We start from the raw sequence: 16121 nt of genomic DNA, 5'->3' as shown, positions 1-16121 counted from the left end.
CTCTTCTCTGTAGATGCTTAGGTTCCTGTAGAGCTCACAGTTGACTAGACCATAGGAAAGGGGTTCTCACCTAGCTTAGAGTTGGGGCAGACTTAGGGCCATTAAGATACTGAGGCCCCTGGGGGCTTGAAGGACAGGGGCTGGGGAGGGTTAAGATGTGTATGTGTCAAATAATTGGTGCCTCTGTCATGCACCTTCTGGGAGTATTGGGATAAGCTGCTATGGTCACCACTGTTCACCACACCCTCATGTTCTCTAGTGATAAAAGTCAGGACAGATGCAGCCAGTAGGCAGGGCCATCAAACAGTGGTCAGTAGGGCAGGCCACTGGCTCATCACTGATGATGCTCAGCATTTGCCCAGACCTTGGAGAGCTTAAGGCAGGCATCCAGCTGGACTGAAGAGGAGTAGGGGAGGCTGGGGTGTCTCAGAGGGAACTGTGAATGCAGGAGAATAAGCAAGGAACTTGAGCTGGTGGTTCTGGGCAAGGAGAGATCCATTGTGTGGATGTAAAGAAAAGCTAATAGCTGAACAGATGAAAGAGGCCTCCACAGACCACCTCCCAATCCAGGGACACGGGGCTCAAGAGCCCTGTGGAGCTTCCAGACTCTCAGGTCATGGTGTCTACCAAGCATCACCATTGCCAGCTCCCTAGGGGCATCCTTGGAGCCCTCACCCTTGTCCCCAGCTTACTTACCTCTGAGGACTAAAGCTGGTATCACTCCTGGAAGCCCCATGGTGTCCTGCAGAGTAAAACAGGGATCAGGGTCCAGTGTGGGCAAAGGCAGTGCCAGGGCCCACCTTAGACCTGGCTCCTGTAGGGTCAACTCTGCCTGGGCATCCATCCTCCTATCTCAAGGCTGGGAAGACATCCAGGTCCCCAAATGCTCTCCTCTCTGCTTCCACATCTTACATGACCTTGGTTGAGTCCTTAGCCTATGAGTCTTAGTTTCCCTGTATGTGACAATGGAGGTGGGGGAATTGGGCTAGATTGGGGGCCAGCCAGCTCTGACAGCCCCGTCCTCCCGGTGACAGTTCCAATACCAGGCACTTATCTGCCAGGACAAATATTTGGGAAAGTGTGATGAAAGGCCTGGAGGAGTAGGAGGGGGAGAGCCAGAGCCTGAAGAGCTCCCACGGCTCCCTCTACAAGCACAACAGGAAATGGGATGTCTGTGGGAAGGGAAGTGGGGAGGGGGCGGGGGTCAGGACTGTGGAATGTGGGAGTGGGCTGACCCCCCTACTCAGCACAGAGCTGCAAAGGAGGCCCAGGAGAGAGGAGCCAGGTTCTTAGCCCCATCTAATTCATCAAGCTTTGAAGGCCCTTGGAGGCCACTTTCCACCTCCACCTACCGTGTCTATATGGGGAAACTGAGGAACAAAGACGTTTCCCCAAGGTTCCCAACAGAGCCTGTTCAAGAGGGAGACAGCTGAATAGTGCGAACAGAGAAAGACAGAGAGAGAGAGAGGGAGAGAGAGAGAGAGAGAGAGGAGACTTGGGAACAGGGCATGTTGTATCGTGTGAGTCTTTGATTCGTCCGTCCTTCCTTCCTCTCAACAGCCTCTCAATCTTCCTCAGATTCCAGATAATTGCCAATAGCCGGGTATGGTCAGAGTCACAGATCAAGAAACATAGGAGGCAGTCATGTGACAGGCAACAAGGAGAATCCTGAGACTGTAAGGCTGCCCAGCCTGGACCAGTTTGTCTCCTTTGTGCTCCATCACGTTGCTCTTTCTAGTTTGCTATGCAAGGCTGAGGAGCCAGGTTTCATGAGCTCCATGGCCTGGGCCAAGTCTCTGGGCAGAGCCTCCAGCCAGAGAGGAGCTAATGAATGCACCATCCGCAAGGACTGTAGTCACAAGTGGTGCACGAGACACGGACAAGGCGGTACCCCAGCTCTGTTCGAGACCCTAAGAAGCAACCTGCACAAACCTGCTTTTCCTTCTTTAACCCATCCTCAGACAGCCTGCCCGAGGCCCCCTCTGGCCCTGAGTTTCTCCTCTTAGAATGTCCCTTCCTGATGCCCCAATCTCAGTCCTCCCCCATCACAACCCTCAGGTGCCGACCCTCCAGCTGGACACCAGGCATCCTGGAGCTGCACAGACCAGACGGCATTTGGGTGCAGAGCCAACAGGCTCCACAGAGGCCATCTTCCCCTTGGTGGGTGCCCCTCTGGCTCCCCACTTCCTGCCAGAGATGTGGGCCAAAGAAAATCATTAGCAGCCCAGGATGGGGGAGGGCTCATCTCAGCCTTCCTCCCCTCCCCTCCCCTCCCCTCCCAGCCTCCCTGGCTGGCCACACTGTTTATTATTCTAAAGGAGGAATTTGGCCTGCTGGCCAGGGGATGGGAGGTCACTGTAAGGAGGCTGGCCTGACTCTGGTAGGCTGTGTTGACCCTGTAGGCTGGAACCTCATGGCATGCAGTTCCCCTACCCTTCTGCTTTGTGGCCCTCCATCTTCCCTTCTCAGGCCCTCTCTGGCAAGGAATAAGGCTGGGGTAGCAAGTAAGGACTCCAAGTTGGGAAGGAGCCTTGAATGTGAAGTAGAGACCCAAAGAGGCTTAGAATTGTGATCAGGTCACATAGACACAAAGTGGAGTCCAGCTGTCAGGAGAACAGACAAAGCACAGGAGCTAAGGGACACTGCAAGTCAATGATGCCAGTCTGATTCTCTCTGAAATAAGACCGGCTCCCCTCACCAGGCCCTTGACACACTGTGACAATGACCCGATCTCCTGCCAGCCTGGGACTTGTTTGCATATTCATTCCCAGACAGGTTGTGATGAGCCTCTTTTTGTTTATTTGTTTTGGTTTTTTGTTTGTTTGTTTGTTTTGGTGTTTTGCTGTTTTGTTTTGTTTTTGAGACATGATTTCTCTGTGTAGCCTTGGCTATCCCAGAACTCACTCTGTAGACCAGGCTGGCCTCCAATTCAGAGATCTACCTGCCTCTCTGCCTCCCAAGCGCTGGGATTAAAGGCCTGCACCACCACGCCCAGCTCTGTGATCTTAAAGAGCTGTCACTATTCAAAAGTTCTACCTGTTTGACTTATCAAAAAGAAAGTTCCGGCCACCATTATTCTCAGTGGGGCGGCCCGAAGAAGAAATGGCTGGTCGGGAATGTAGATGACATGTTTAAGCTTACAGTACCTGGGAATCCATGACCCATCTCATCTCACTGATCCAGGGTGTAGATTCAGACACATTGTCTAAATGGCCACAGTTCCTTTCTCTACACCGCTGGGAGTTAGATGACTTTTCAGGTGACATCCCATCAAATGAACTTGGGGTATAGACGAAGGCATGGACAGCAAGCTACAGATCGAGGACTCATCAGAGTGGGTTAAAAAAAAAACCCACATACCACTGCCTTGCTGTGGTCAGGAAGACCTCAGTGCTGTCCTCTTCAGGCCATGTTCAGAGATGGGAGTCTGCTCAGCTTCTCACAACAGCTGTGAGACACCCCTTAGGGAACAGGAGTGAGCCCCAGGGGGACAAGTCATCCTCAGAGGCTCGGGCCATCCTTCCCGCTTGTCGCAAGCACTCAGAGTTTCCCACTCCTTTCCCACCATCTTAATCTAAATAAATCTAACCCATCTTGGCCACATCCGCCAGCATCAGCTTTCCTCCCTGGGGTCCTGAGGCTCCCACGACACAAGCAGCCTGGGAAGGGGGGGTGGGGGAGCGGGGCCTGCACTGCTGCCAAAAGGAGTCCTGCATACGGCGAACACATGCACACAGCCCAGATGCTGCCTACGCTCTCTCTCTTTCTCTCTCTCTCTCTCTCTCTCACACACACACACACACACACACACACACACACACACACACACACATTCTTCTGCACACATGTGTAGCTCTTCGGGTGTGTGCCCAGCCGTCACTCAGGCACGAACCATGTGCGTGCCCACACCACCACACCAGACACACGTGCACACAGCCCCCTCAGTGCCCAGTGCACGTGTACACTGCACGGATGGATGCTTGGAAACTTTACCAGGTGTCCATCAGAGACGCCCTTGTGTATATCAGTTACTCATGTAATCCCCCCGCCCCCTAACATAGGACATATACAGACCATGTGTACACAAAATCACAGTCGCCCTCTGCCCACGTATCTGTGAACAAGCATAAAGGAGCCCCAAGCCTTTCTTGCTGTACAGTACTTGGCATGTTCAGTCTCACTGGATCCTCTGACAACTCTTAGAAGGATTATTCCCATTTTGTTGGTAAGAGAACGAAGACAGAAACTGCTTTTGGGAAATTGCCAAGAAATGCAGACCAGACAAGAGGAACGAAGAGGCTGAAACGAGGCAGCGTGCCTGCTCACCGCCTGCCACCCCCTGCTGGCTTCCCTTGATACAGTGTGTGGTTGGGCAGAGGGTAGTGGGTGGGGACTGACTGAGACAGATGGCTTTGAGATGAATGTCCCTGAGGGTCAGCAGAACTTGGTGACTGCATGTTAGAAGGACCCAAGAGGCAGGTCCCAGAGGTATGGAGTCTATGAGTGCCTACGACAGGAGCACAAAACCATGTTCTAAGATGAGAATGAGACAATACTTGGGCTTAAGAGTGGCCGCAGAGCTGGTTTCAAATGTGGAGGGTTTTGTTGGCACTGAGTCGGGGCAGAGGTCAGGTCGGACAAAAACACGATGGGATGGGAGAGCAGAAAGCCAGCTGCCGTTCAAAGGGGCATTTGGTGGAGTCGGCCAGCTTCGGTCCCACCAAGTTCTGAATAAACAAGATACCCAAGCGGGAGGCCCAATCCTGGGGTCACAAGGTCAGAATCTTTGGATGCCAGTGCCCTGTGGCCAGGAAACATCTACCTATCCCTTTCTGTGGCTCACTGTACAGATGGGGAAGCTAAGGGTTGGGCCAGGGAAATGAGACGTCCCACTGGCTCTCAGCAGGATGGGCTCTAGTGGGCTATGGGCCGTTGGAGCTCACCTGCCCGCCTGGGTCCCACTCCCAGCGCCTGCTCACTGTCTAGGGTCCAGCTACATCATCAAGCTCTGTCTCTCCACAGAACAGTCACTTTCCTTAACCTGACCCAGACAGGGGGAGACCCGTGACAGAGATTCAGAGGTGTGACCTGCTTAAAAAAATCACTGACAAAAGTGGACACAAACTTGCTTCCTGGCTTTGTCCTATGTTCCAAATCAAGGCTTCTTCACAGCCCCCAGACAGATGGACGCGAACCTGGTTATCGCCTCTCAGTCGTCCCATTTTACAGCCCAGGACAAGAAGAGTGGGAAAACTCTCCAGACTGACATTACAGCTCTCGGGACCCTTGCCCCGTGAGCTTGGAATGCTGGGTTAGGGGTGAGGGTGGGGGTGAGTCTCTTCAACCCAGACTGGGATGCCATGACTCAGCTCAGAAGAGTCAGCCAGTTCTAGACTGGGCGTTGGGGCGGGGGTGGGGGGCGGGGGGGGGGAGTGAGGAATCTGCAGCCAGGGACAAAATCCTCGGCCAGCAGCTGGACAGTGAGCAAGTGACAATAGTCTTGGTCTGCACCTAACAGAGTTTGGCACTTCTAGCCTTCCCGGAGCCAGCTGACCTTATAGTACCAGTTAGGAAGCTGCCCCGCTCCACCCTAATCCTCGGAGCCAGAGGAGGGTCTGGAGGGTGAGGGTACAGTTATAAGTGGAGTGAGAAACCTGGGGAGGAAACGACCCATCCCTCCACCCTAGGGCACATTTTACTGGAGAAGTCCCAGCATGCTGTCACTCCATAGTGAATCCCCTCCATGGGGTCTCAGGAGCATCTCCATGTCCCTTGCCTCCCTACTTAGTTTCCCTTGTCCCCTCTGTCCTCACTCCCTCTCTCTGTAGCTCCCATCTGATCCTGTTATCCCCCTGACCTGTCCACATCTCTCTCTGTGGCCCTCAGGCACAGGCCGCTTAGGAGCCACAGCGGCTATAGGGACCATCGCCAGGATGGAGGTCACCGTCCTTTCTGCTCCCCAGGGAACTACACTCAATCTGTGCTCCTCTCCCCTGGAGGCCTCCCCAGGGGACAAAAAAAAATGGAAAAGAAACGGCCCCTATTTTCTGGAAGTCCAAAATAAAACGAAACATCTGTCTGGAAAGGAACCAGGCAGATAAAGAACAAACCGACCCCCCCCCAACCGCAAACCCCCACCCCAGCCCCCACAGAGTGTGTGTGCTGGGGATTGAATGACATTCTAACAGCCTGTGGGAAAGTCTCAGTGTGTGCCTGACAGCACTAGGGGCCCCAGGGAGGGGACCTGGGTCCCCATGCATGCTGGGAACCAAGCCTGGGAAGGAGGTCAGAGAGGAGGATGGGAGATCCAACCATGCCTCTGCCCACAGCCCAGGCGCCTGCAGAGCAAGCACTTCCTGCCCCCTGCCTCAGGCGCCTTGCCGGCCTCAGGCTCAGCCCCCACGGCTTCGTTTCAGGCCATACAGCCTGGCTCTGCAGATGCCCTGGGACCCCTGGCTTCCAGTCTCCAGGGCTTAATCGAGGCGTCCCTTGTTAGTTATTTCAGAAGAAATGTGGACTTAGATGGCCTTGGGGAGTTCCAACATGGTAGCAGCTCTACCTTGGGCCATCCCCTCTGGGCTCAGAACCCCTTGCACAGTCACAGAAGGCCTATTTAAGACCTTGCCTGCCACCTGTTCCAGGCTCTCCCGAGAGTGAGCTTGTCAGGTTCTCGGTCCAATCCACCACACCCTGCTGCATTCCCACTTCACAGATGAGGAAACTGAGGTCTAGAAAGGACACACATCATTTGCCCAGCGAAGGTTACAGTGCGAAATCCTTGGTAGGCTGTCCCCAAGCCTCTCTAACACACAGACCCAACACCCACCCACTCACTCTCTGCCTCTCCTGCAGGACTAACAGGTTGGTCCCTGCTTCTGTCTACCAGCCTTCTCATATCCACTGAACACGCCTACAGAACAGACAGTAGAAGCCCAAGCAGCACCAACTGCATGCCAGTCACATGACTGCTGCTTGTTCATTCCTATTCTGGTCTTCACACTCTCTTTTGAGCTAGGCCAAAGACAAAGACATTGACAGTCATACATGCTACAATCTTAGGGCCAGTAGGGGTCACACATGCCTTAATCCCCACCTTCTCTGCAATTGCACACAGCCTGAGACAGGAATCTCACCAAGGCCCCTGTGGCCCTTTCTACCTAGACAGCTCAGGGTCCTCAGAGAGCAGACCACCACAGTGGTTTTACTATGGTGAGTACAGTCTGTCTTACTCTGTACCTTACACCAACCTTCCCATAGCCTCTGAACCTTTCTTCCCACCCACTGTTCCGATCTGAAGACAAATGAAAGCCCCAACTAATGTAGAGCCAGACATTCTGTTTAATGAAGTGGCCCACAGATTTCATTTTATCCACACAACAGTTGTATCCACACATGGTATCCACGCAACACAACTGAGGGCAGTGCACAGGGGGACCTGCTCCTGCTGGTCATGAAGCAATTCAAAAGACAAGGTGAGACAGGAGTCAGAGCCCCTTTGAGACGTCACCATAGAATCTGAGCATCAGTAGGGTATTAAGAGAAGGACCCATAGCCTGGGCATGGTGGCTGATATACACATTTAATCCCAGCACTCGGGAAGCAGAAGCAGAAAGCTCTCTATGAGTCCAAGGCCAGCTTCAACATTCGAAGTTCTAGGCAGGCCAAGACTGTATAGTAAGGTTCTATCCAAAAAACAGAAGGAAATCCTTTCAGAGAAAAACCTGTTTAGTCTTGTCATTAGGGCCATTGAGATAGAGCATCTAGGGAGTCTGGCTCAGTGAGTTGCCAGCTCTACCTCAGGCCTGCCTCTATGGCTCCAGCAACCCTAGAATACCCACAGCAGGCCAGAGCCTGGGAAGCTACAGAGTTCTAGCCTCCACCTCCCTCGGCTGCCCTCCCTGCCTACCACCCCCCTCTAGAGCCTCATCTAGTGCCATGGCAACTGAGAGCACCAGGCCCTGGCAGCCAAAGGAGCCCCTGAGAGGGGTCCTGGGCTGGGGCTGGGATGAGTGCAGCAGGCGCAAACAAGCAAACCTTCTGTTTCCCTGGCTGCTACCATCGGGATCAGCCGTGGGCTGGGGGGGGGTGGGGGGGGGAAGCTCATGGGGAATGTGCTCCCAGAGCCAAGTGGGCAGGGGGCAAGCAGACCTCGAATCCCAAGCCTGGAAGACCAGCACACGGCCTTCCCCCACCAGCCCATAGCCCACAGACCAGGCAGGAGCTGCTGGCTACGAAGAAACCCCGACACTAATCCGTGCCAATTATAGAGCATTGAGATTCCCCTCAGAGCCCTCCTGGGCAGTGAATTGGGAAGGAAAGTGTGTTCACGTTTCCTTCTCCTCTCCCGTACGTTCTCAGCATCTCTTCCCTATCCCTTCCTGCTTCACCCTCCGGTTCTCCCTCTGACTGTTAACTCGACTTCTTCATGGTTCCTTCTCCGGGCCTTAAAACAGGCTGTAAACCAGGCCTTTACACTGAGACTGTGAATGAAGTTCATGCGAGCAGAAACTTGGAGGAGGACCTCGTACCCCCATACAAAGTCAGAGATCACCTTCTCTACCCCTCTCTGCCCACAGGAGAACTCACTCACTCAGCCTGTCTCGAATGCACAGCTGAGACCTGGTAGACTAGTGTGGTCAGGGAAAAGAAGTCAGTAATACAGGAGATGGCTTGGGAAGGCCCAGAGAAGGGCTCCTTGGGAAGTAGAAGCTGCCAGGGCTCCTTGGGAAGTGGGAGCCACCGACAGTATGAGGTTGCCACAGCTCCACTCCCCTGTGCTACTCTGAGGCTCAGTGAGAAGTGTCCTCAGCCACCCACAGAGTGGTCAGCCTAAGGATAAGCTAAACCTGATAGATGTCTCCCGGTCTGTGGCTATCACCTAAGCCTCCTCTAGCCCTCAATTTGATTTTCCACAAACCACAGAACAAACCTAATGGTTATTTTGTATCTCTCCAAATTCCCAATGTCGAACTGAGCCTGTCTGTAGTCAGTGCTCCCTTCGTTGACGCCTACACAGCACGGGATGGATTGGCTATGCAAAGTGATCCCTTCTCTTCTTCAAGCCTCATCCTCAGCTATCACCTAGTGACAGTATTTTCTAGGGTGGGGACTGGGTTGGGCAGACAAGGGTGACTCTTTTCCTCTTGGTGATAAGACAGGCAGCTGTTGGGAGCAGAATAGACAGACGTATGGTATCCTGAAGCCAGTGGGCTGTCCCTGATGGCACCCAGGATAGGGAAATGGCACGGGAGCTCAGGCAGGCTGGGAGAGCTTTTCCATCATAAAGCTACTTCGTCCACACCAAATCTCAGTTCTCCTACCTGGACTTGCTGTGGCAGCTCTGAGGTTAGCTTGTGCCTGTGTTTCCGGAAGAGTGCCATGAGAGCCTTCTGCTGTTGCTATGGCAGTTAGAGGAGATGAGGAGCCTGTGTCGTCGTTCCCCGATCAGTAAATGGTAGCTGCCGTGATTCTGTGAGGCTTGGCCTCTGGGGTTTAGTTGGGTTCTATGACGAATGATGCCAGGGCAAGCCATGGCACAGCATTCTGTGTGAGCGACCTTTGGGAAGTGGGAGGGCATGTGGGGTGAAAGGCAGCGACAGGTCTATTAGACTAGAACTGAGGTTTATCAGCCAAGTTATGGGTGGCAGGCAGGGAAGGAGGGCAAGCCTTTGGGAATGGCTTGGGGCACTGGGTGAGGATTTGACCTTTGCCTTGGATATAGCAATGAATCATTTTTTCAGGGGTTTAACAGTGATGGCGAATGGCTAGCTACTGGAGGTGAGAGTGCCATAATGGCAAACCTGGGTGGGGGTGGGGCACATAGGAGAGTAGCATGAGCAGGTATTTCATGGGAGGTTGTGAGCTGGCACAGGGACAGAATCAGAGTCCTGTTTACAGAAGGAAGTTGTTCCAAACCCCGCCAGAAGCCCCCAACAGAAGCAGGTATATATTATGTGGGGCAGGTATAAAGTGAGAAGGGGGTGTGGTTTGTTTTGTCTCCTCCTCCTCCCTCTTCTTCTTCTTCTTCTTCTTCTTCTTCTTCTTCTTCTTCTTCTTCTTCTTCTTCTTCTTCTTCTTCTTCTTCTTCTTCTCCTCCTCCTCCTCCTCCTCCTCCTCCTTCTTCTTTTCCCCCTCCTCCTCTCCCTCCTCCTCCTCCTTTTCTTCTTCTCCTCCTCCTTCTTCCCCTTCCTCCTCTTCTTGCTCCTCTTCCTCCTCCTCTTGCTCCTCCTCCTCCTCTTCCTCCTCCTCTTCCTTCTCTTCTGAGACAAGGTTTCTCTATGTAGTTCTGGCTGTTCTGTAGACCAGGCTGGCCTCCCTCTGGAGTGGTCTGAACTTCCCTGCTGCCTCTGTACCATTTAAGCTCAGCCTCAGGAAAGCGGAGGAGCTTGTGGGACTACAGCTCTTGGGAACCCACTTGCCAGAAAAGAAAAGTAATAAGGTCCCCAACAAAACGTGACCAACGGCCTCACAAAGCCTGGCAGGAGGAACAGGGTATGTGGGTCAGTTGGGAGAGTGTTAGCCTAGCCTGTGAGCAACTCCAGGTTGATCCCCAACTCTGCATAAATTCTGAGTGGTGGTGTGTGCCTGCCCCTCCTCCACACAGGACATGGAGAGAGGAAGGTCAGAAGTTCAAGGTGAACTTCATCTGAGTATCAAGTTCAAGGTAAGCCTGAGCTACATAAGACCCTGTCTAGAAAAGGAGGAGTCTGCCACCATGGCACCCAGAAAGGGCTTTCAATGCTAGAAGCAGAGCCGGGTGGGCTGCTGGAGCCATTTATCTTTCCCCTCCTCTTCCCTTCTTCACAGAAGAGAAGCCTATGGTCAGAATGGAGAAGGAGTGGGTCTGGGAGTTCTACAATCCAGAAAACCACACCAGGGCGTCCCATCCTTCAAACAGGCTCTTTGGGTTGTGCCCGAGTCAGCAGAGTGCTTGCTATGCAAGAAAGCTTGGTCCCCAGCACTATAGAAAACTGGGCATGGGGGGACACGCTTATCAACCTAGCACTTAGGAGGCAGAGGCAGGAGGATTGGAAAGTTCAAGGTCATCCTTGGTTACGAAGGCCAAGCCAACCTGCGACACCTGAAACCCTGGAGCAAGGAGAGGTTTGGAGTGGGGGTGAGCTTTGTTCTTCTTCTGCAAAAATTTGTCCTGTAGCTTTATCTCCCAGAGAGGCATGAAGGCTGGTCCCTAGACAGCAGGTGGAGCGGGGACCCCTCTGTGTCTTTTGGGTGGTGGTATGGACACATGCCTGCTCCCATTACCTGTGATCTGCCCGGCTTGAGATTCATCCTGCCTTTTATTTATGACCTTGGGTCCACCCCCCATACCATAGGGAAATCAAACCAAATGAGACCTGCAAACCTTTTCATCTCTGACATTCGGACAATTCTTGAGCCTCTGACCTTCCCCAGGGACGGTGCTGTCTGCCCATCACAGAATGGAGAAGCTAGAACATCCAGCAGATGAAAGCGCCAAGTATCAGGACATCAAACAGGCATACTCCGAGGCAGAAGGAGCGAGGGTATTAATGTGATTAAAGCTGTACACAGACATACTTTGATTTTCTCCCACCTCCATCAGACTAAGCATTATCTGTGCCCCTAAGAAAGTGCTTGGGAGAAGAAGAGCCTTGGGGCCAGGTCTGGGTGACCAGGAAGCCGTTCTCTGAGTCTCAGACCCTAAGCCTTATGGGGGAAGGATACCTAGAGGGTTTCTGTACACGTGGCAAGTGTGTGAATTTTGTATTGCTCTCATAGGGGTGGCTCACTGGGGGTCCAAAGACACCACTCCTGTTTGTGCCCCTCTTTGTTTTGGGCCAAAAGCCTGCTTCCTCTTCCATAGCTCAGCCCTGGATAGGAGCTACAGGTCATTCTCACACAGCCCTCCTTGCTCTTAGGGAAATAGGCATGAAGCTGGCAGGAACACACCCTGGGACGGGAAACCGAGTGCATTAAAGGAGCCTCTCCAGGTTAGAAAGTTCTCCTCCTTATTGCAGGTTAAGGTTTTCCATTAGCAGCCATTGATCCAGACCTCTTTCTGCAATGTGTAGAGAAAGGGTAAGAAGAAGAAGAAGAAGAAAAAAAAAAAAACCCTTTCATTGTAAAGTTAAATATGCATGATCCCTGAGTACACAGCAGGGCTTGTGCCGCTGCCAGTCTGGGCTGGCTGGCAGGGTTTGGAATCCTGGAATTGTTCTGTGGTGGCACGGAGCTCAGTGATCATCGGGGTCAACCTCTTTGTTTGACTGAGAGAGGACGGAGGCCCACGGCTGTCACATGGCCTTCTGGGATTGGAGCCCCTTTCTGGAATGCTGTGGACAGATGGGACAAGCCCTTGGAGTTTATACTGGGTCCCGGACCCCACCCAGCCTTTCCTCATGAGACTCTGAAGCCAGAAACACCCAAATGCTAAGCCCAGACCCTATCTGGGGACTATCTGTCTGCGGGACTCTGAGCAACTGATTAAGCCTCCTCAGGTACTTCCTCATCTGTAAAATGGGGTGGATTTGTATCTACTCCTTAAGATTGCAAGATTTAGTTAGCCTAGCAAATGTGAATGCCAAGCACTGAGGACCAACGAGAGAACTTCAAGGTTTCTTCAAGGCACAAGGTTAAAGCATACCTAACAACTGTTCCACATTGGCTCTGCCCATACTAGCTGAGGGGCCACAGGGGGCCTCTGGGGAGCAACGACTCCTTTCTCCTACCTAATTGCTTCCAGGGTAAGCTGACTATGGAAAAAAAGTCCCATTCCAAGGACCCCACTGCCAGGATGCAGAACCGTCTTTCTGGAATATCTGGTGGCTTCTCTTTCTTTCCTCTCCACCACACCAAGGGGCCTACCTAGAACAAAAGATGAGGGCAGCTGGTCTGGAACCAGGTTCCCTATCACAGCCTGATGGCAGCTAGTCTCAAACCCAGCCTGTATACAGGTACCGAGTGTCTAGGTCCCTTCCACAGTCAGAGGTTTCTAGGGCTATAGATCATTTTCCTATCTGGATGCTGATGTACAGGAAGTGGTGAGTGTTGGCTGTCCTCAGCTGTGGCCACAGCTTGCAGTAATCAGGCTAACATCTTGTATCTTGCTAAGCCCACAAACTGTCACACTGTTCACAGAGAAGAATGGGGCCCAGAGAGGCAACACACTCAGCCCACATCAAAAATTAACACATGACTGGGCATAGTAACACACACCATTGGTCCCAGCACTCAGGAGGCAGAGGCAGGCAGATTTCTGTGCGTTTGAGGCCAATCTGGTCTGTAATAGTGAGCGGCAGTACAGTCAAGAGTCGGGACTTCCTAGAGAGACCCTGTCTCTAAACAAACAGTTAACACCTGCTGTTGATCAGTGTGCTCACAACGCCTAGGTATGGAGCAGCCCAGAGATGCCAGGCTAGCCCCAGGGTGCTTATGTAAGAATGGGCTTTTGACTTTAAATCCCCTGGGCTTTCCACAGCCTCCCAACATCTGCTAGCAATTACAAGTCCAGCTTTTTTTCCCACAGAGGAAAGAGGGCTGCTGATAACACCACTCTGCCATGCAAATGTGTGTGAGCCTGCCAGACAGCCTCCCTCCTTGCTCAGGACCAGACATTGGGGCGGGGGATGGGGGTGGGGGTGGGGGGTGGTCTTGAAGCATCTAGGCCTGGTGCTACACTTTCTGCTGGGGATGACAGAAGCCAGGAGGAAGCTCTGCAGGAGAAGGAGGAGGGAAACCGGCCTGATGCTGCAGTACCAGGGCATAGGGGCACAGCCTTGGGTTTACTTGCACCTCGGCCTGAACACTAGCTCTGCTGTGTGAGCCTGGAGCCTTTGTTTCCTTTTCCATAAACAGGGGTAACAAAACTGGCTAGGAAGCCTCGCTGTAAGGAATACAAAGTGGACGTGCAACAGGCTCACTGTGACAGTGACACCATGATTGCTCTTTCCCTGGAGACTGGGGAGGACTGATCACTTTACAAAGGTTGGTTGGAGGCTTCAGTGAATCCTTCCTCCTGGACACCGCATTCCCACTGACAACCCAGAGCTGGATCCGGGATAGCGGGGAGCAGGGCAGGCACAGAGCTGTGCTGTGCAAACAGTGGCAGAGAGGTCGAGTGGAGGCCAGTGGTAGGGTGCTAGACAAGATGGGAGGAACCAGGGAGGGCTGCCTGGAAGAGACGTGGTTGGAGGGCCCAGGAGAGGGAAATGATGAGGAAGAACATTCCGAGGCGGATGAGGGGAGGGCAAATGCCTCCAGGCAGGGTAGTGTAAATTCCTCTCACAAATGCTGGAATCTGACCATCTGGAAGTAAGAAAGCAGGCTGGGACCAAGGGCCCAGGTCTGTCTGGGGCCGTGGGGTAGAGGAAACTTATAGTCACCTCAGCCCTGCTACTGGGCTGTGGCTCCAGTTAGGTGTCTGTCACATCAACATAGAGAAAGGAAGCATCCATGCCCCTGGATGCAGGTGAGCATCACAGGGGACACTCAGAGTGCTGGGTTTGGTCCTTCTGTAGTGAGAAGGTGGGGCTTGCCAGTCTATAGATGCTGGGGAGAAGCAGAGAGATTTGGGCAAGAGGGAGGAAGTGTTATCAGACTCAGTTCAGATTTTAGGATAGGGTGGAGAAAGAGCCGAGTGAGAGAGTGAGTGAGCGAGCACCAAAGGAGAGGACAAATAGGAAAACAACAGACTGTGACAGAAGGAAACCAGCTACAATCCCTCCTCACAGAGGAGCCCCCAGATCTGACAGCCCGGAACTAGACCCCACCCCAGACACATGACCGATAGGCGGGTTTGTAAACTTCCCTCCATCCAGAACTTTGAGACCCAGAGTTTTCTCGGCAGCGGTTAGAGGTTTGGAAGGATGTCTCAGGAATCTGGAAAATTTGCAAATCTATTTAAGATCTCCAAAGTCGGCCTGGAGGTTGACTGGCCTGTGGCCAGACTTAGTCTTAGGCTAGGTCCGAGGGACAGGGGCTATGATCCTGAGGTCCTGGCTTCTGCAAAAGCAGCTGGCTACCTCTGGATTCTCCTCTCTCGCCCCTGCTACCTCTCCCCATCCCCCACAGACTTTGCTGTGCCTTGGAGGTCCTGTTCAATTGGTGCCCAGAAAGCTCTGTGGGTGTCTGAAGAGACTTGGGTAGGCAGCAGGATTGAGGGAGCAGGAGCCACCCATGGAGGATGGAGGGACAACCCTGTTATCAAAGGGAGTCCCTGCCTCTCCCGTCTGAATTTGTTATAATTTTTTCTTTTTCTTTTTTTCCTGCATAAAGAGGCACGGGCTAGGAACAGGGGGAGAAAACACGGGATGGGGTTTCTTCTCCCTGGACTTACCGGGCTACAGATGGCTTCTGATGTGAGCTATCACCCCCTCCAGGAAGTCCACCTCGCTGTCTTCTGTTATTTTGCTGGACCCAAAAAACGGACAGCAGTAGAAGGGCTGGCCTGATTGCGGAAAACCCTGAGAGAATCAGGGGAATGGAGAGGGTGCTCAGGGGTGAGAAGCAGCCCGGCCCCTCCTCACTCCAAAAGCATCCTCCGGGAGGAGCGGAGCAGCCCGAGGGGCCGCCCTAGGTCTAGCTGGCAGGCAGGAGACTGACGACTGGTCTGGGCCCGCTCTGGCTCTGGACTGTTTCCTCTCTGTTCTCCTCTCTCTCAAAGTTACTCCCAGAGCAATCCTAGGTCCCAGATAGGGTAGCCGGGACTGTGGCCACAGACAGCCCCAGAGCTCACACCACTGTGGGCTTTCTCTGCCCCACCACCACCACCACCACACACTTTGGGGGAAAGGCTGCAGGGCCGATTCTGATTGGCCAAGCTTGGGGAAGGCGGGGAGGTGGGGGGAGCGGTGGAGCAGGGAGGGTGGACGCGTGTGTCTGTTTTCAATTTCAGGGTTTTTTTTTTTTTCCTCTCTTTCTTTTCCCCCAACTTTCTTGTTTTTCTTCCTCCTTTCCCTCTGCTCCCTCCCTTCACCGGCTCTTTCAGGATGTTTAGAAATTCCGCTGCCCACGCCAGCCACTGAGTCACTTTTATTAGAGTGGCCTGCCCCACTTGCCTGATGCCTGTCAAATGGAGCCTCCCTTTACCATGGTACCTGGGGTGCTAGTGTGTGTGTGTGTGTGTGTGTGTGTGTGTGTGCGCG

General features: G+C 53.1%; 1 protein-coding gene across 4 annotated transcripts in view; it reads right to left on the bottom strand.

Annotated features, from left to right (window-relative positions):
* The window catches only part of Pdgfrb (platelet derived growth factor receptor, beta polypeptide), a 39941-nt gene extending 24182 nt beyond the window's left edge, over positions 1-15759 (bottom strand). For 2 of the 4 annotated variants that reach the window (NM_001146268.1, NM_008809.2), the window contains exons 1-2: positions 15314-15736; positions 697-742 (exon numbers count right to left, since the gene is read on the bottom strand). In NM_001146268.1, coding sequence (NP_001139740.1) covers positions 697-736 — 40 coding nt within the window. In that variant the 5' untranslated portion in view covers positions 737-742; positions 15314-15736. Of the gene's footprint in view, positions 1-696; positions 743-15313 lie in introns of those variants that run through there. The other 2 variants (XM_030250361.1, XM_011246856.2) reach the window with 2 other exon arrangements.
* Between the last annotated feature and the right edge of the window lie 362 nt (positions 15760-16121).

This window comes from Mus musculus, chromosome 18 (assembly GCF_000001635.26).
Source record: "Mus musculus strain C57BL/6J chromosome 18, GRCm38.p6 C57BL/6J".
NCBI classification, from domain to species: Eukaryota; Metazoa; Chordata; class Mammalia; order Rodentia; family Muridae; genus Mus; species Mus musculus.
This window is presented reverse-complemented; position numbering and strand designations above follow the sequence as displayed.